We start from the raw sequence: 20090 nt of genomic DNA on the forward strand, positions 1-20090 counted from the left end.
ATGTTTCTACTGCAATATTCATTATGGTGTCTGAATACCAAGAAGTACATTAAAAACATAATGTACTCGCCAGAAGACAGTAGTTTAATGTTCAAATGTGTCTCATATAGACTTTAATTATACGTCTACAAGTACACAGATGCACTGACACATAAATAATGGAATTACAGATGCTTTCAATTTACACTTACACAACTTTATTATGCATTATGAATTCAAAATCTTTCACTTACGGTCAGTGTGAGCGCCGCTGCTGTGCTGCGTTTGGCCGGTAGAGGTCGCTACCGTGTGACAAGATGATGATGACACGCTTCCGCTTCAAAACAAGCGTCACTTCCTGCTAAAGTTCAACGCGGGTTCTACGCAGAGAGTTTGAGATGACCAGAATAAATTCATTAGTTCGCCATTAATAACTCTATTAGCCACACATTCACTTGTTATTGTAGTGAAGCTTTGCAACGATGGGAGACGATCCGGACTCTGTTCCAGAGAGAGAGATGAAGGTGAGACCCTTACCGGTTAGCATGACTCTTATTATTATTATTATTATTATTATTATTATTATTATTAGAGCAATAGTGTTCTGTGGCAGATAAAGGTGACGTATGTTTATGGTGTGTGAGTTACTGTGGCTCGTGCGTTTTGAGTCTAGTTTCTAATTATTATGGTTTGATGTTGTTTCAATTTTGTAAACTAGATCTAGTCATAATTAAATGATTACATATGCACACGAACTAAGAACATAAACGCATGCTGGAGGTTATGAAGTGTCATATGTGTCTGTCCATTCCTTCATACGTAACGAACTGACAGCTTGATGGAGCCAGATGCAGTTTCCCATCAGATTCTCTGCATTATTTATTAATGTCTGGGATTTGAATCAAAGTGAACTTCCTTTTAATGTCAGTCATGCTGTGAAATGAAAGTGAAAGCTGTGAGTTTGTTTGACACACACCTGAATCGGGAGTATTGACAGGCTGCTTGTTCTTCTGTTGCCTGTTTTCAGTGTCACGTGTTGTGACGTCATTCCCATCCACACGTGTGTTTGTGTTATTCAGGGTTTCTGTGGTTCTTAAAGGGGTCATATGGTGCGATTTCAAGTTTTCCTTTCTCTTTGGAGTGTTACAAGCTCTTGGTGCATAAAGAAGATCTGTAAAGTTGCAAAGACTAAAGTCTCAAATCCAAAGAGATATTCTTTATAAAAGTTAAGAGTCAGCCACACCTACCTAAAACGGCTTGTTCTAACACGCCCCCACATGTCTACGTCACGATGTGCGAAGATTTGCATGGTGTTCGGGCCAATCACAATGCACTGGGTCAGTTGGCCAATCAGAGCAGACTGCGCTTGTCGGAAGGAGGGGGCTTTGTTGAAAACGACGCGTTTGAGAAAGGCGGGGCATAGAGGACCTACAATAATGTACAGTATTTGATAAATAATGTGTTTTTTGAACATTAAAGCATGTCAACATATTCTGTTACACCAAATACACAAAATAATGATCTTTAAAATAGCATCATATGACCCCTTTAAAAAGTCTCAGTTTGCCTTTCCGCAAATTAAAAGCTAAAAAGGTCTTACATCGGAGCAGAAAGTCTTCATAAAGTCATGGCATTAAATGTTGCACACGCTGCAAAAAAAAAACAGATTCTTCCTCAGTATTTGTCTCGTTTTCCAATACAAATATTGAAACCTCTTTAAATCAAGATATATTTACTTGAGATGCAAAACTAAGATATGAAGTCTTGTTTTCTGAAAAACTGAACTAAATTGTAAAAAGGTTTATGCTTAAAAACAAGATCAAACTGATCTGTTGATGGGGTATGAAAACTTGTTTCCCCTTTGAATTAAGTTTGATTTTAAGTTGAGTTTGGCAGATAGGCCTATTTGTTCTCGTTTTAAGCATAAACTCACTTTCTTTTGATCAATTTCTCATAAAACAAGAAGTAAATGTATCTTGATTTAAGATTCTTTAAAGATTTGCGCTGGAAAACAAGACAAAAATACTGAGGAAGAGCATCAGTTTTTTGCAGTTTGATCACAAGGTACAGTAAAATTATTTCCATGTTGGTTTGGAGAAGAGAATTTATTTTTTTTGTAAAATTATTTAAAAAGAAACGGAGATTGATTGGAAGATGTATTTTAAATTTCGACGCGTTGCTAATACGAGACATTTACATTTAGTGAACGTATTGACGTATTGCATTCCCTTCCAATTTTCTTTACTTGGTCTCATAAACCCTGCGGAAAGCCTGATGTTTCACAGCAGTAATAAGCACTGACATACAGATGTGCTCTTCTGTGCTTCTCAGGACTTCCAATTCCGTCAGATGAAGAAGATCCGCGTGTTCGAGTCTTCTGCGGATCTTCCCAAGGAGCGCTCCAGTCTCCTCACCATCTCCAACAAATATGGCCTGACGTTCGCTGGCAGAGACAGGACGCTGAAAGTGTTCTGGACGAGAGACGTGATCGCAGCCGGCCATCTGGAGGGAAACCCCAATGACACGGGTAAGAACGCATGAACCCTGTGCTGCTGTGCTGTGACTGCGCTCAGGCTCACGTGTGTGTCGTGTGTGTGTCTCATCAGTGGAGTGCTCCTGCGTGGTCACAGTGGCTGTCGGCGTGGCGATGCATCACATGGCTCTGAGCAGCGACGAGCTGACGCTGTCTGTGTGCAGGACGGGGGACGCTGCCGAGCTCACACTGGACTTCTACGACGTCCGCACCTTCCTCAACAAGGTCATTCAGCTCTCCTAAAAATATTTCAGCTGGGCTTTCATTTGTTTCCTCCTGATACTGTTAATGTTGCCCGTGAATAAAGCCATTGTTGCTGATATGGCATTAAAACATAAATAAGCAGCTTTACAGAAATAAACACAAAAATAACAGTGATGCAAACTTAAAGTAGTATACTACTGCTACTACTATTTTACTACTATTAGAAACAGTTAAAAGGTCTTAAAGGGGTCATATGATGCTTTTTTAAAGATCATTATTTTGTGTATTTGGTGTAACAGAATATGTTGACATGCTTTAATGTTCAAAAAACACATTCTTTTTCAAATACTGTACATTATTGTAGGTCCTCTATGCCCCGCGAAAAAAATGACACAAAGTTTAAATAAAGTAAAATTCAGCAAACAATGTAGAACCAATTAAATAAGAAACTAATGTTTTAAAAAAACGTCTAAAATCACCTGAGATAAATGGCAAAAGTCAACAGGCTTTTCAAAATCCAAAATATTGCCAAACAGGCGCTTTTGCATCTCGTTTCGTGGGCAAGTGACATACCCGGTGTTGCGGCTTAACACCGGTATCACCGTCAGCACCGTCTATCGCGGCAAGCCTAATTAAATGCTAGTGAAGTGTCTACTTTTCAAATAACTTTTGTGAAAATGTAAAACGTCAAAATATGGGTAAAATAATGTTCCATCATTCAGCGTAACAGATATATTTATGTAAAAATGTAATGACACACTTATTCTGATCTGTACTTATTAGAATATATGAAAGAGATCATACTCAATTTTATTATATTTGAATTGATGAAAATGTCTTCCTGACAAACGGGTAAAACCTAGTGGTTTGAAGGATAGTGACAAAGATTTAAAATTACAATTAATTAGTTTTTATGGGCTGCACTGTGATCCTTAAATAGTCTTTTAATGTCATCTAATGATTCTTGTTTTGAATATGCCTGACAAGATTTTTTGGTGTATGAACTACTATTGTTACACTGAATGACGTTTTAGTGGGTGTCTTCAGTAAATCATGGTATTTCAGTGGATTGTACTGTTGTTTAATAATTTACCTGATTGTTCAGCTGATAAAGCATCTTCCTGAAAAGACTTTCAGTAGACAAAAATTTGTGAGTTGTGAAAATTAGAGGATTTTGAACCTTTATACAGCACATACCAATGTAAAAAGTCTTAATTATGTGTTAATTTCAAACCTGCAGGCATCTAGTAGTTAAACCTTGGTGTTACATATGATTTTCTTTTTCTCCCTCCAGATGGCATTAATCTGCCTTTCATCCACTGGATTTCAAATACCTTTGCTTAAACACTGCATTAATCTGAAATGACATTTTTCTTCTAATATTTGTATTAATTTATATAGAAATAAATTATGCATCATTTAGAGGTGATTATTGTCTAGTACAATGAAATCCCCTCAAAATACAAAATGTTAAAGAATAAATTTGATTGAAACAAAATGTAGTACATTTATGAAAAAACAAAATGTTACGCTTATTGTCTTCAGTCTGTTTTGAGGATCAAGAGTGTGGTGAAGACCAGAGTGTTAATGTGTGTGTGTGTGTGTGTGTGTTTGCTCCAGCAGGACAGACAGGAGAAGCGTCCCTTCACCTCTTTCAGACCCATGGCCGCTGCAGACACGCTGGTCCAGGATCTGAAGTGGAGTCCGGTGGACGCGTCCCGTCTGGCCGTGTGTCTGTCCGACGGCAGTATGATGGTGCTGGACGTTCAGGACTCCGTCAGTGTAGTCGCTCAACTTCCTGCCTCTGCGGGAATCACATGCGGTCAGTGGTTACTGTGTGCTCTCTTTAGTCTCACAGTGCTAGTTCTCAGTTCTCAGTCTCTAGATATCTCAAGCACTAGTTATTCAGTATCTTTGATCTTATTTTTAAGCTGGTTGATTCGTTCCTCTCTCTGTCTTTGTAGTTTGCTGGAGTCCCAAAGGGAAGCAGGTGTCTGCTGGGAAAGAGGACGCCACAGTGGTTCAGTTCACTCCTGTAAGTCTGTGCATGACTGTTTATGACAGACAGATCTTCACTTGACCAAGAATGAGAACTAAATTACTAGAGCCCGACCGATATGGGTTTTTTGGGGGCCGATATCGATATATCGGCCGATATTCTTTGTGTATATTATAGTACGGTACCAGTCAAAAGTTTGGACACTTTCCCATTCGTGTGTCCAAACATTTGATTGTCTGACATCAGTGCACTGAACAGTACATTTTAAGTTTATTCAACTTTAATTCAATTCCATTCAACTTTATTCTGTTGAAGTTTATTTCACTTTGGGACATTTATTCACGGATTTGCGCTTCTGTCTTCACACACCGACGAAACTTACTAGAGAAGTGTGAAGTGTGACATAATATACCTCTGTAAATAAATATAAATTTGCGTCTCGTGCATTTTAATACCCTTTGAATGTAACGTGTACATTCCCTTGGTGCTGGAATCATTGTGGAATATCATGTGAAGTCCACTTCGCAGGGCACTTACGGTCGAATAAGCCAACGCTTGAATGCTGCTGCCTGAACAACAGACCTCCTTACTGAAGTGAAAGTGTCGGCTGGTGTCACTATCTCGCGAACGTGCCGGCGGATCGCCACCAAATTCGGGGGATCCCTTCAGCTCGATGAGCCCTCTCGAACGCCACCCTCCGTGTGTCGGTAGCCCCCCGGGATCGCTAGATCAGTTGGCGCCGGACCGCAAATTTAACCACCCGTAACTCCCGAACCTATCGACGCAGGGGTGGTCTCATTCGAAAGAGGGCCTCGAGACGTACACTCGATTCGCGTTCGAGAGGGTTCCTCGAGCTGAAGGGATCCCCCGAATTTGGTGCGGATTCGCTGCGTCTTTACGGAGATATGGCCGTTCAAAATTTCAATGGTTTTCCATAGACTTAAGCTTTAAAGCGTTTCATCCAGGTCACCAGTAGCAAACAATGGAGCACGCTCTGCTGGACAAACTAAGTAATTACACCATTTCAAGCATTTTGTCTGTGTTATATGTTCTGTAAAAAAAAAAAGTGATATCAGTGGCATATTCGCCGATACCGATATATCGGCGACAAGCTCATATCGGCCGGTAATATCGGCTAAACGATATATCGGTCGGGCTCTATAAATTACACACCAACACACAGTATTGTTGTGTTTATTAAGCATGCACGGCAGTTTTGTCGTCTGCTGCTTTAAATGCTTGAGCTCTTCAAAGCAGGATGGACTCTGATTGGCTGTCAATGTTTTTATCATTCATTAGCTGGAAAAAAAATCTCTCTGAAAGTGTTAGAGCGGTTATTGAAACTTTTTATAGTTGTAGTAATCACCCTTGTAAATGGGCGTTTCGTCCAGTGTCTGATGTCATGCTGTGTGTTTGTATCTCAGACCTTACAGGCCAAGAAGGTGATTCCTTGCCCCAGCTTCTACAGTCAGGATCACCCTGTCAAAGGTACGACGGCTCTTACAGTGACCGTGTTCCTGTATAGATGTGATGTCAGCACTAATCAACCTGAGCGTCACCACAACTTTAACCCAAGACCTTGGCTTGTGAATTGGTATTGATCATAATGAGACTGCAGTTTCAATATGATCGATCAAAATGATCTAATTGCAGTTTAAAATGCATTTTAAGCTCCAAGTCTGTGCTTGTTTGTAGGGCTGCATAATTTGGTCCAATATTTTGTAATTGTATGAGACTATAAAATAATACAAATAATTATATTAATAACAGAGTTTCTGCAGGTGTTAAAAAGATCTTAAAAAGTCTTAATTCGCCCTTCCTGTAATTAAGGCCTAAAAAGGTCTTAAATCAGAGCAGAAAGCCTTAAATTCATGAAGCTGTGGCATTAAATGTTGCACACACTGCAAAAAAAACAAAAAAAAAATAATAATATCTTCCTCAGTATTTTTGTTTGGCTTTCCAGTACAAATATCTAAACGACTTTAAATCAAGATACTTTTACTTGATATGCGAGATAAAAATATGAAGTCTTGTTTTATTGATCAAAATGAAATGAGTTTATGCCTAATACAAGAACAAATTAAAATCTGTTTTTCCTTTTAATTAAGTTGATTTTTCATATATATGATTAATCACCAACTCATTCTGTTTTAATCATAATGTTATTTTGCTTCTCCAGTAAATGCTCTGGAAAACAAGAAAAAATACTGAGGAAGAAACACTTTTTTTGCAGTGTGATCAGATATGTAATAAAACATATTTCTATATTTTAGTTAATAGTTTTTTGTTTGATTGATTGTTTGTTTTTTGTAAAATGAATTAAAAAAAGTAATGGAGATCTGTAAGTTTCAGCATATTGAGACATTATCAAATTTTACAGTCTTCATAAAACCTGCAGAAACCCTGAATAATAATAATTATTAATTTATGATCATGATGATTATTACACAAATCTATTACTCAATTATAGTTACGCAAAGCATTTGCTTGCAATTTTACAAAAAAACATCCACTGTTTGTTTGAAAAGTAATGAGTGAAAGAAATATAAACTTGTCCGTTAAGTCCATGTTAATCCGCAGTCATTTTTATACCAGCTGCACATCACTTCCACTCTCATAAGTAATCTCTTGACTGTTTGAGTCTGTGCTGATTTGTGTATATGATCCACAGTGCTGGACGTGTTGTGGTTGAGCACGTTTAACTTTGCGGTGGCATACGCAGCGGCTGATGGGTCTCTGGAGACGCCGCCGGAGCTGGTGGTCGTCTCGCTGCCCGTGAGTTACTCTTACAAATCACACACTACAAAACCTTTCAGACAGGACTGTGATGACAATGTGTCAACTGTGTGTGTGTGTCAGAAAAAGGTTGAGAAGAGAGACGAGCGCTATCTGAACTTCAATGACCTGGTGTACGGCACCTGCACCGAGAGGCAGCATCACTACTACCTGTGCCATATCGAGGACTGGTGAGACTCGTCTACATGTCCTGCGCTCTGCATTAGCTTTGTTAGTCCTCTAGCCAGTCCGGACAGTTGCCAAAAATCAAATGAAACCGATTTCTCCTGCGCAGGGATCTGGTTTTGGCTGCATCGGCCGCTGCTATTGAAGTCAGCATTATCGCTAAACAGGAGGACAAGGTAAACACTCGCCAGAGGATGGGTCAGCAGCATGAGTTATTATCATAAACTAAAACTAAAATCATTAAAAAAAAAAAAAACACTTGATACTTAACTTAAAGGGATAGTTCACCCAAAAATGAAAATTGTAATTATTGTTAACCTTCAAGTTTTTCCAGACCTTCCAAAGTGAATTTCTTTAAGCTGCTGAACACAAGATAAGATATATATAATGAAGTTAGGAGCCAATCAGTTGACTGTAGCCATTGACTTCTATAGAATGGGGGAAAAAAATACTATGGAGGACATGATACCGGCATTCTTCAAAATATCTTCTTTTGTGTTCAGCAGCTGAAAGAAACTCGTACAGGTTTGGAACAACATGAGGGTGAATTTATCCCTTGAAACCAAAAAATAAATAAATAAAAATAAAAAGTTAAACTTATTTTATTTCAGCTAGGTAACATGGCAGCGTTTTTAATTTTCATTTAGTTTAATTTAAACTGAAATAAATTAAAGGGTTAGTGCAGTAGAGACGAAAATGTGGAATTAAGTCGTTATTTTAGTTTTCTTTGCACAAAAAAAGTATTAAATAAAACGTATACAGTTGAACCACTGATGTCACACGGACTACTTTGTCAATCATCTTGGTACTTTTCTGGACCTTGAACGTGGTAGTTACCTTGCTGTCTATGGGAGGGTCAGAGAGCCCTCAGATTTCATCAAAAATATCTTAAATTGTGTTCCGAAGATGAATGAAGGTCTTACGGGTTTGGAACAACACGAGGGTGAGTAATTAATGACATAATTTTCATTTTTGGGTGAACTAACCCTTTAAGTATACAAAAGCATTTTAAAAACTCATAAAAATGACAAAATGCATAAAAAGTAATTGTATCCCATTGATACGCAAATAACACAGGTCAGAAGTGTTAGTCACAGAGGTCTGATGTGATGTTGTGTTGCAGGTGAACTGGGAGCTCTGGTTGCTGGAAGACGCCAGTCGAGCGGAGCTTCCTGTCACAGAGAACAGTGAGGACACACTTCCTGTGGGCATGGCCATCGATTACACCAGCCAGGAGGACATACACCTGTGTAAGAGCTCCTGTGATGGTAGACTGTGTTTTTGTGACTGAGCAGTGAGCACTCTTTGCACTTCACCACTTATCTGCTTACATAATTCCTTTATGTGTGAAGCGGGTGTGCATGGAAATTTTGATTTACCCAATAAGACACACTTAAACAAGAAATTACATTTTAGAGAGCTTTTACACATTTTAAATACCTTGCACTTTAAAATAAGCGTCTGTTTGAACTGATATGACGTTTCTTTTCCTAAGAAAGTGTTTTTTATTGCTGCTGCAGAGACATCCAGACACAAAGAAAGAACAAAGACTCTACTGCTAATGGAAATAGTTAGTTTTAAGAACAACTTTAAGTATACTTGTTCACTCTTTACAAGAACCAACTAACACTACATTGTTAAAATACAAGTATTTGTCTTAAGTTTCAGTTGCAAATGTTCAAACACTTAACTTTTAACATGTCAAATCCTGTAGCTTTTATTTGGCAGAATATATTGATGAAATGGTGTAAAATTCTGTGCACAAAAATGTCGGAAATGATGTGAATGTAAATGAACTGAACCTAGCAAAAATTGCACATTAAACTTAGTTTGTTTGTTGTAAAATCACTTCTTGTGTCCTCAGCTGATGAGAAGAGGTTGCCTCCGGCGCCGACGCTGATGCTGCTGTCTACAGATGGAGTTCTGTGTCCCTTCTCTTTACTGAACCTCAACCCAGGGGTCAAACAGCTGACCATGGCTGCCATCCCGCTGCCCGAGGACAGAGAGAGAGCGCCTGCTGCCAGTAAGACCACGGCTATGCGACTCGCTCTGTCAATGTTTAAAGCACCTGATATATCTCACAGCATACTTTGTTCTTTGCTTAGGAGTAAAAAAATCGGAAATACTTTGCCTTTGCAGCGGTATAATGTTAGCAAACATCTCGACACATTTAGATGAAAATGTAAAAATGTGCTGCACACTTTTGCTCTCAGTAACAAACACACAACAAAATGATAATGGTGAGAAAACCGCAGTTAAGAAAGCATCTAATCATAGCGATGTGGATATGTTTGCTCCAGCTGTGAATTCATTACTCCAGTCAGGTTTATATAGCACTTTATACAGTAGTTTTATTAAAGCGTGCAGTTTTATAGTATTAAACATTAAATAAAATGTCAATTTCGATTAAAATTAGAACACGTTCAATTAGTTTCTACTATAAAAGCAGCTCTTTAGAGTGTTCATGGTTTTACACGCGTCTGACCTTATAACGGACTGAACAGAAGAAATAGACCAGAGAAGATTTCAACGGCACCTATTTTTTTCTACCTATTGCATAATTGGGGACTTTTCTGTGCCAGTCAAACCTACAGCTGCTTTGATGAAGTCAAATTTAATTCAGTTGTAGCATTTTAAATCTATTATTGACTTTTTAAAGTGATTTAGAAGTGATTGAAGATGCAGGGTTTGCAGTCCGGTGACTTTGTGTTCTAACACACTTCGTTTCAGAGTCATCGTCCTTCTCTTCTGCTCCCGTCTCTGCAGCGTCCTCCATCTTCCCATCTTTCCCAGCATCTTTTGGCACAGCCCCGCCCCCAGCCACCTTATCCTTCACAGCCCCGCCCTCAGCAGCTACTGCTGCTGCCTCCTCGGTCCCGCCCACCTCAGTGTCCTCCACAAATTTCTCCTTCTCTCTTCCTGCTCTGAGCTCTGCCGGTCCCTCTGGCTTCTCGCTGGGCTCCGCCGCGGCTGGTTTCTCCTTCAGCGCTCCCAAACCCTCCTCATACGCTCCTGCCTTCTCCTTTACTTCCTCCTTCGCGCCGAAGGAGGTCAGCAGTGCTTCAACGGCCATTCCTCCTCAGCGTCCGCCTGCCATGTCTCCCATCATCAGCGGCCCCAAAGTGCCAGTGGAGCCTGCAACACCTGCTGTCAGGATGAACCTCACTGACAGGTGAGCGCGTGATCTCAGATATTATGTTATTTGGATAATCCTGAATGATCCGCAAATTAGAGTTTGGCGTGTTTTGTGGCAGGTTTCTGGTGGTGGACTCTCTGGCGTCAGTCGCATCTACTGCCCAGCCGTTTTCTTTGACCTCCACGCCCAAACCCGCAGCAGTGGAAGTCAGTGGCCCGACGACAGCAGCGCTCAAACCAGCCGCCCCTGCAGGTACACACCTACCTCACAGCTTCTCAGTCCAGACATTCCCTTAAAGGGGTATTTGTGAACATTCTATAGGTGGACTTGATGCATTTGTTCACATTACTCTTGTATTTAAGATAAATTCATAAATTGTCGTATATACACATTTAGGATCATTCTTCGCACGCTTTAGGCCCCTACAGTGATCAGAGATGCAGTATTAAGGTGTGAGATGTTGTTGTTGTTGTAGTGTTGTCTCGGGACACTCAAATCAGCGCTTCTCCAGCCGCTCCGCTGAAACCAGCCGCAGTCGCTCCTCCTGCGTCCAGCGCTCCGTCTACACAGGTACAGCACTGAAGAACTGATGAACCACCATCAGAGAGGTCCAGTCTCGTGTGTCTTGCACAGACTGATCTGAAGTGTGTTTCCATGTGTTTTGTGGCAGGTCGTGTCTGTGAAAGCACTGGAGAAACACCTGCAGCAGAAGAAAGAATCGGACCCCATCATGACTGGAATACTGGAGGAGGTAGAGCCCAAAAATTACGTATACATCTGAATAGCTGTTATACTGATGCTGATTGAGCGCCTGTTCTGTCCTTTGCTCAGATCGGACACTTTGAGAAGGAGCTGGACGATCTGAACACTCGCTGCAGAAATGCTGATTTCAGGGTGGGCAGCACAGACGACATGAAAGACCTGAGAAAAGACTCCGAGAACTTACATGCCTTCACACTGGAGATCAGAGACACCACAGAGGTACGACATGCACCTAGGGCTGATATGAGATTTTTAGAAAGTTCTTCTTATTGTCTTCTATTTTTGATAATCCAGTGAATTAAATGTCTCACAAAGGAAGGTTACTTCATAAAGAAAACATAATAAAATTAGATGATCACAACCAAACAATGAGATTATTCATCATGCAAAGACAGCCTTGCATCATGAAACATCTGAGTTACAAATAGCTCAGACTCCGAGCAGGTAAAGCAGTGTTTCCCATTCATTATCTAGGTTGTCGTGGCCCATCACGGCCACAGTTTCATAATGAGACGGAAGTATTTTTACGCTTCTCTTAATAACAAAAAAGGTCTCTAACGTTGTGATTTGCACCATTGCTTTGGCACAGCATGTCAAACTAGAAGCAAAATCACAATATGGCTTTATCAAATTGTGAAAGTGTGTTTTTGCTCTGGTATTGGCTGTTTTAAGCCTGTTGTATCAGCTGACTTCCAGAGCTTCTTCATATTCTGTGTGGTGGTTAGTTTACAGTAGTGACAGAAATTTATTGAACCAATAAGGGACAATATTTCCCCTCTTAAATTGATTTACAGGTGAATTTTTTACTTGCTAAACCACCAGTAGGTGGCAGCAAGTCACTGTCTTAATGAGGGAGTCATTGAATCATTTGATTGGGTCAAACAGCTGATTCATTCAGGAACATGGCAAGTGACTATATGAATGTCATTTAATAATTCACTCAACTGATTCGTTCAAAAACACATATTCAATAACAAATCACAGCCATGTGTTGCTCTGTGAATTCTGGCTTTGTTTGGAACTATTTTCCTTGGTGAATTTGAGCAAAAAAACATGTGACCCGTGCTGGCAAAATGAGTCAGAATGTGCACAGGCTACTTTTGAGCTACAGGCAAAAAAAAGTGAAAAATGTCGATTTTAAGGTTTTCACAAAAATTAGTTCATTAAGCCCTCGTCTAGCAATCCCAATGCTCCAAATAATAATTTTAGATGTTTAATTACCTTTATTTGTACGTTTTCTGATAGGAGTACCTTTTCTCCGCTCGCTTTTCACGCTGACTGTCATCCGAAGCGCTAAAGCATAAAGGCGCTTCCAACAGCGCGCGATCGCGATAAATATACACAGAATTACAGTATTTAAGTATTCACGCAAACATAATCTGTTATGTCTTAAGTGAATGTTTGGGGAACTGTTGGGGAAACACATCTGATGTGTAACATTATATTAGATCCGTGCATTACAGTAGATCTTAATATATTGGCCGTCTGTCTCATTAATGTTAATCTAACAATAGCCTAAAAGAAAAGAGGGGATCACTTGCTGCTCTTGATTGAACTGCTTTTGTAGTTTTAATAATAAATTAATTTGTAATGAACACACTAAAGGGATTTTTACATTTGATTATTTGTTTTTCTTACTTGAATGCTTTTGTTTAGATGTAAAATGAAAAAGGTAATGCATTAATTGTTTCTTATATTTGTTCTACTGTTTTTTTTTGTTGTTTTTTTTTGCATCTGTTCTTATTTATAATAATAAAGATAAAATAAAAAATAGCTATATTGTGATTATTAATGTAGTAATTATTATTAAGAAAAGAACTGGAGGAAAAGATGCAACGTTGCTCTGTGATTTTTGCTTTGGATCCTTTTCAGAAAACTTAACTCGATTTTTCTCCAAATTGACTTTGCTGACTCTATCGACATCAAACGGGTGTAGCTCAGTCATTTTTCATCCGATTCCAATAAATCATACATCATTCTGAAGGTCTTTTAATGGAGAATGTGAAAATAAAAATAACTCATTTTTGAAAATTTGCTCAGTGTGACTCATTTTGCCAGCACAGGTCACATATTGTGTCTAAAATCTATCTCACAACATTAACTAAATGTTTATTGAACTCTTGTATGAAATCAGTCACACTTGCAATCGTGCTGATATTCAGGAAAAGGCACTCTTGCTTGTGTGGTATTGCTAAACTATGTCATATGATATAAATATAAGACAAACCCATATAGAGGCATTTTTGCCTCCATAGCTATAACTATACTAAATATATTCTAGGCAACATCACAAAGTGAAAGTGTGGTCTCAAGACATGATTTTGTTTTCTTTTTGTAATGTATTAACATACTCAAATGTCAGCTCCAATGTTACCAAATGAATAAACTAATGCACATTTTTAAATAAATGGTTATAAATGGTCATGGTCAATGGTTATTTGAACATTTTAGCACTTGATATAAAACACTTTTGAACCCAAAATGATGCCTTTGACCAATGATGATCAAGAGTTTCATAGAGCCTTGTTATAATACAGAATATCATACCAGTCTGTTTCGGTTGATCATGAACTGTAGATGTGACCGTAGTTTTGAGTTGTTATGAATGCATGTCTGACCGTGTCGAACTGTTGAACGAAGTCTCTTCACGGGGACATCAGCATGCTGAAGACCAGCCTGCTGGAGGGTTTTGCTGGAGCGGAGGAGGCGCGAGCTCAGAGTGAACTAAACCGAGACAAAGACTACCTCCAGCTGCTCTACAAGAAACCACTAGACCCTCGACGAGAGGAGCAGCTCAAGGTCTCGTCCACCTCTGATAGCTTGATCATCATATGAAGTGATAACGTGTGCTGAAAGTGTGGTTTTGCCACAGGAAATTCGCCACTTGTACCAGTACGTGAAGTTCGCCATAGAGGACGTGAATGCCGTTTTGGACATGGAGTGGGAGAAACACTTGGAAAAGAAGAAGAAGAAACAGAGGTGAGCATCTGTGACATTGTGCTTTATTTATTGTCTGTTCGTCTGTACGACTGAGCGTCAGTGTTTGCTCCCCCAGGCATATGATCGCCCCAGAAAGAGAGGCTCTGTTTACAGCGCTGGCCAATAACCTGGACATCATCAACCAGCAGAAGCAGCGCCTGGACCGGCTGGAGAGTGACCTGCACAAGCTGAGGCTCTGCAGAGGGACATCAGTGTGGAGCTTCATCAGCCAGACGCCCTCCACACCCTCAGGACAGAGGTTAGAGCACATGTCTGCCGCACAGGGCGTCATGATCCACCAGTAGTGGATTTAGCTATTAATGATAACTAAAATCGAAAAATATGGCCAGTAACCAGTTAATAACATAATGATAATAACCCAGGGCCGTAACCACTATAGATATTAAAGGGGGTAAGTCTAGTGGTCGACCGATATTGTTTTTTTTTTTTGACAGCCGATGCCGATATCTAGGAAAGCAGGGTGGCCGATATAAAGCCAATATAATTTTATGTATTTTAATTAATATTTAAGACATTTGAAATCATTTGAAAATGGACAATAAACATACTTTAGATGACAAAGTATTTTTCACAAATAAATATTTAATAAAAATATAATTAAAAAGGAAGTAAACACTGTAACCAACAGGGCACTTATTATTCTGGGAAGTTTGTGTGCATTGGAAATTATATTTTTTTAAATAAAGCCAAGATAACACTAATTTTACATACAGCACACAGTGGAAATGACATGAATATGGCAGTGGGCAAATGCATAAAGCGCAGCATAATTTAAAATCATGAGTTTAAAGTTTGTCGATCGCGCGTCTCCAGTCAAGCTGAACTCTCCTCCTGTCCGCATTCAATTCACACGGATCGACCGTCACGCAGAGAACACGCGATCATGCAGAATACAAATGCACACTTCACAAGATCTCACAACTGGATCCGACTAAGTTTGCAAGGTTTATGAAATTAAATGTTAATTAGACATTCAAAGATTTGTTTAAATTATATAAATGCGTATTTGCTGAATGCTGACAGCAAAAGATAAAGTATTATAATATTTGCCATTCTATTACTAATAATATAAAAGCAATTGTTATAATACTTTTTGTATACATTTTAATTCCTTTGTTTAACTGTTCTATCTGATTATTAGATAGACTTCTATCCGTATTAGACGGAACTGTTAACGACGACAGCGAACAAGAGGGAGAATGTGAGCACTCTGTGCTCAGGCGCTGCCGTTCTCAGCGCCGTCAAAATAAAAGTCCCGCCTCGAACGCATCGGCCAAACAGGAAAACGTATCGGCCAATGCCGATATTTGAAAAATGCCAAATATCGGCCGATATATCGGTCGACCACTAGGTAAGTCCTCCCAAATAATTAGAAATGGCCAAATTTTCCAACCCAAAATTTGAAATTATTAAGTTACATTTGTTGTTATAATGACAAAATGCTTTAAAAGTTACATTTTTGGGCTGGTTTGCCTCAGCGGTCTAACAGCGCTCGTCACGGCCTTGTAATAACATAATGATATTAATTTTATCAGGACTGTTGATTTGATGCACTTTTATTGTGCATTTAAATTTTTTAGCTAAAATTGTTGCGCAATTAATTTGCAATTAATTAGATGGCACATTATTTAATTATGTTAAAATTTTTAATTGCTTGGCAGGCCTAATTTGAATGCATTTTCACAGAATAGGCCTTAACACACGGTGGATATAGTATCAGGGTTTAAAGTTTTCCGGCACCGTGCCAGATCTCCGGCGTGCGTCGTTTGGCTGCAGAAAAAAAAGATAGTCCTGCATTTAAAGTAACTTTTTGATATCATGTTCGAGTTCATGAGTTCGCCTACCAATGGGATGAGAGGAATACAGCTTTCACTCTCAACCAAACTAACATTACTAGTCAATTAGAAGTAGAATGGGCAGGTCTTGGAAAAAGTGTGGTTGAGATCCAGCTGCAACCAAGTCCTACTAAGCATGGATGCCGGAGCAGAGCCGTCATGTTGGAGAGTAGCAAGCAAACATAGTTGGCAGGATGGAGAGTAAGTTTATGAAGCATGGGGAAGACATCCTAATTGATAAAGGACTTAAAAATAAATTCCGCTGGGCTTGGATAGAAGAAATAGGCAGAGACGGCAAGACTTTTGGTAGCTGGTGTAAGAAATTAAGAGAACCAGGTGCTTCTGCACGTTGTGCTCGAGAAAGCTAATGTATGCAACTAGCGGTAAAAAAAGTGCTACCACGTCACGAATTTGACCCGTCACGAAAGTTTATCATATGCATGTGTTTTTAAGTTTTGCCAATTTAAGCATTCAAAAGGTTTTAAACCGTTCAAGCGCAAGACATTGCGAAAGAGAACTAAATTCAGTACTTGAGCACTGTTTTATTGTCTATTACTGTCTATTATGGAGTTCGTAATAGATACTGTTTTAGTCGTAAAATAGTGGTAATTCAGACTGTACAATCATAGTTTTGATTAGAATACTTCACATCCAGTCGGGCAGTCGCATACAGTCTAGCAGCAGAAATTCAAATATTTCAATGCATCCGAAGCTCAAATTGGATCTGAAACTTTGGCATACGCTCAGAACTTCTCATAGTTCCTGTACTACTCTGCATTGGAAATGAATGACTCTTGGTCTCTCGTTTATCGGAGATAGAGTGGAAAGGTGGCTTTACAACCCCTACAATGTAACTGTCAGTGCTGATTAATTGGTAAAAACCATATATCGTCAATTTCTACTGAATGGCTGAAATACGTCTGGAGCCCATGCTGAAAAAGAGTGTCGCAGTGGAGCGTTGTGTGTTTTTGATAGTTTCATACTGTCTCAGGATGAAACTCTCAGAAGATTCACATGTTCTGTGTGTTTTACAGTCTGGACAGTGAACTGGAGAGTTTGAAGGATTCTCTTCTGAAGGCCAGTCTGGAAACGGCACCCAAAGTTCCTGCCAAATCACCATGTAAGAGCTTGTGTTCCTCTGGTCATTCATGAGCTGTTCACCACAGTTCAGTCCATCATCTCATGTTCAGCAGCACAGTCTGAATTATTCATGCCATTAGACTCAACATGCTTCTGCTCACAGATGAGCTACAGTGAGTTGTTGATCTGAACGCATCTGTCATTGACCTCATTGATGTCACTGTGTGTGTGTGTGTGTGTACAGCTAAAATGACCCCAGCCAAACAGTCTCAGCTGAGGAACTTCCTGTCAAAGCGGCAGACTCCACCGGTGCGCTCCACAGCTCCAGGTACGTCACCTGCGTGTGCTTGTGATTGTGTGCATGTCTAGAGGTGTGCCATATTGATAACAAAAGATGTGATTTTTTTTTTTTAAATGAAATTATGCCTTAATGTCTTAATGAGTGAGTCATTGAATCATTAATTTAACTGATTTATTCAAAAGGCTGATTCATTCCAGAACGAAGCAAGTGAATCATTGATTTGTTCAAAAATGCTGATAAAAATGCTGAACAGTGGTTTTCCTGTGGCTTTGTTTGGAACTATTTTCAAAAACAGACAATATTGTGTCTAAAATGTAGCTCAAAATATTAACTGTTGTATAAAATCAATCACATTTGCAGTTGTGCTAATAATCTGAAAAAAAAAACAGCAGGATTGCTTTTGTGATATTGCTTAACTATATCATAAATATAAAACAAAAACTCTATCATAAATATAAGTATAAGACAAAACATTTTTGCCTCCATATAGTCAAGTCACCTTTATTTATATAGTGCTTTATACAATACTGATAGTGTCAAAGCAGCTTTACAGTATTAAACAGGAAAATAGTGTGTCGATAATGCAAGAGGGCAATAATAAACACTCAATTTTTCAGTTAAATTCAGTTCTTCATTGATTCAGTGACTCAATCATCCAGCTCAGTTCAGTTCAAATAGTATCTGTGCAATCATGTCGCCAATATTGCCAGAGATTAGAGCAGCCATCAAGTGTTAGACGGTGTTCTAGGTTATTACATGCTGAGTTTTTTGGTCCAGTAATTAACATCTCTGTTTTTGTTTTTTCAGAATTTAGCTGTAGGAAATTATTAGTCATCCAGTTTTTTTATATCAACCATGCATTCTATTAGTTTTGCAAATTGATATGCTTCATCGGCCGCGAAGAAATATAGAGCTGAGTATCATCAGTGTAACAGTGAAAGCTAACAACATGTTTCCTGATGATATCTCCTAAGGGTAACATGTAAAGTGTGACAAGCAAAAGTTCCTAGTATTGAGCCTTGTGGTACTCCATACTGCACTTGTGACTGATATGATACCTCATCATTCACTGCTACGAATTGATGACAGTCAAATAAGTATAATTTGAACCATGCCAATGCACTTCCACTTATGCCCACATAATTTTCTAGTCTATTCAAAACAACGCTAAGATCCAGTAGCACTAATAGATGGATACAACCACGATCAGATGATAAAAGAGCAGATCATTTGTAACTCTGATGAGTAACTCAGTACTATGATATGGTCTAAATCCTGACTGGAAATCCTCACAGATACCATTTTTCAAGGAATGTAGTTGTGAGTATACTGCCTTTTCTAGTATCTTTGACTGAGATCGGTCTGTAATTAACTAATTCTCTCGGATCAAGTTGTGTTTTTTTTTTTAATGAGAGGCTTAATAACAGCCTGTTTGAAAGTTTTACTGAATTTTAGGTCATTCTAACTGCGTTCTACTAGTCTTTCTACTAGGGCTGGGTTTTGACACAAATTTCACGATTCGATTCGATTCAATATCGATTATTTTGAATATCAGGTACAGTGCATGCCAAATTTTCTCAAGGAAAAAAATCTCTCAACTAATGCTGTAAAATATACATGAGAGTCAGTTGGTACTACATACTATAATATTGAAGGTTAAAATGAACTGATTTGTTAAAATTACACTTAAAGGGATAGTTCACCCAAAAAATGAAAATTTGATGTTTATCTGCTTACCCCCAGGGCATCCAAGATGTAGGTGACTTTGTTTCTTCAGTAGAACACAAACGAAGATTTTTAACTCAAACCGTTGCAATCTGTCAGTCATATAATGGAAGTGGATGGGAATCACGGCTTTGAGAGTCAAAAAAACATACACAAACAAAACCAAATTAAACCCTGCGGCTCGTGACGATACATCGATGTGTAAAGCTTCCAAGTGGACCATTGACACTCTTATCTACAATCTCAATTAGGAGTGTCAATGGTCCATTTGAGAGATAGGTGGCGGTAATGCACTTATAAGTCTGCGATCTGCCGTAAAGCAAGAGGAAGAAGACGTGTCACGTGCCGGCTAAAGAAAAAGATGCGAATGCGCTCAGGACAGTTCAGACATTGCGGTGAATGAGAGGTAAAAAACTATATAAATACTTTTCAGTTTCTTGCACAGGCCGATCGTTTCGTGCCTTATACATCAATGTATCGTCACGAGCCGCAGGGTTTAATTTGGTTTTGTTTGTGTATGTTTTTTTGACTCTCAAAGCCGTGATTCCCATTCACTTCCATTATATGACTGACAG

At 39.0% G+C, this 20090-nt stretch overlaps 1 protein-coding gene across 1 annotated transcript in view; it reads left to right on the top strand.

The window, feature by feature from the left end:
• Nucleotides 1-317: 317 nt before the first annotated feature.
• The window catches only part of LOC107745626 (nuclear pore complex protein Nup214-like), a 60012-nt gene continuing 40239 nt past the window's right edge, over nt 318-20090 (top strand). The window contains exons 1-21 of the mRNA XM_016559544.1: nt 318-503; nt 2311-2506; nt 2586-2737; nt 4340-4538; nt 4681-4751; nt 6140-6203; nt 7387-7490; nt 7575-7681; nt 7786-7852; nt 8800-8926; nt 9541-9699; nt 10407-10848; nt 10931-11064; nt 11285-11382; nt 11483-11563; nt 11644-11793; nt 14215-14373; nt 14447-14553; nt 14630-14812; nt 17444-17529; nt 17734-17817. Coding sequence (XP_016415030.1) covers nt 462-503; nt 2311-2506; nt 2586-2737; nt 4340-4538; nt 4681-4751; nt 6140-6203; nt 7387-7490; nt 7575-7681; nt 7786-7852; nt 8800-8926; nt 9541-9699; nt 10407-10848; nt 10931-11064; nt 11285-11382; nt 11483-11563; nt 11644-11793; nt 14215-14373; nt 14447-14553; nt 14630-14812; nt 17444-17529; nt 17734-17817 — 2812 coding nt within the window. The 5' untranslated portion in view covers nt 318-461. The remainder of the gene's footprint in view (nt 504-2310; nt 2507-2585; nt 2738-4339; nt 4539-4680; nt 4752-6139; nt 6204-7386; nt 7491-7574; nt 7682-7785; nt 7853-8799; nt 8927-9540; nt 9700-10406; nt 10849-10930; nt 11065-11284; nt 11383-11482; nt 11564-11643; nt 11794-14214; nt 14374-14446; nt 14554-14629; nt 14813-17443; nt 17530-17733; nt 17818-20090) is intronic.

This window comes from Sinocyclocheilus rhinocerous, unplaced genomic scaffold (assembly GCF_001515625.1).
Source record: "Sinocyclocheilus rhinocerous isolate Xijiao unplaced genomic scaffold, SAMN03320098_v1.1 scaffold1489, whole genome shotgun sequence".
Taxonomy (NCBI): Eukaryota; Metazoa; Chordata; class Actinopteri; order Cypriniformes; family Cyprinidae; genus Sinocyclocheilus; species Sinocyclocheilus rhinocerous.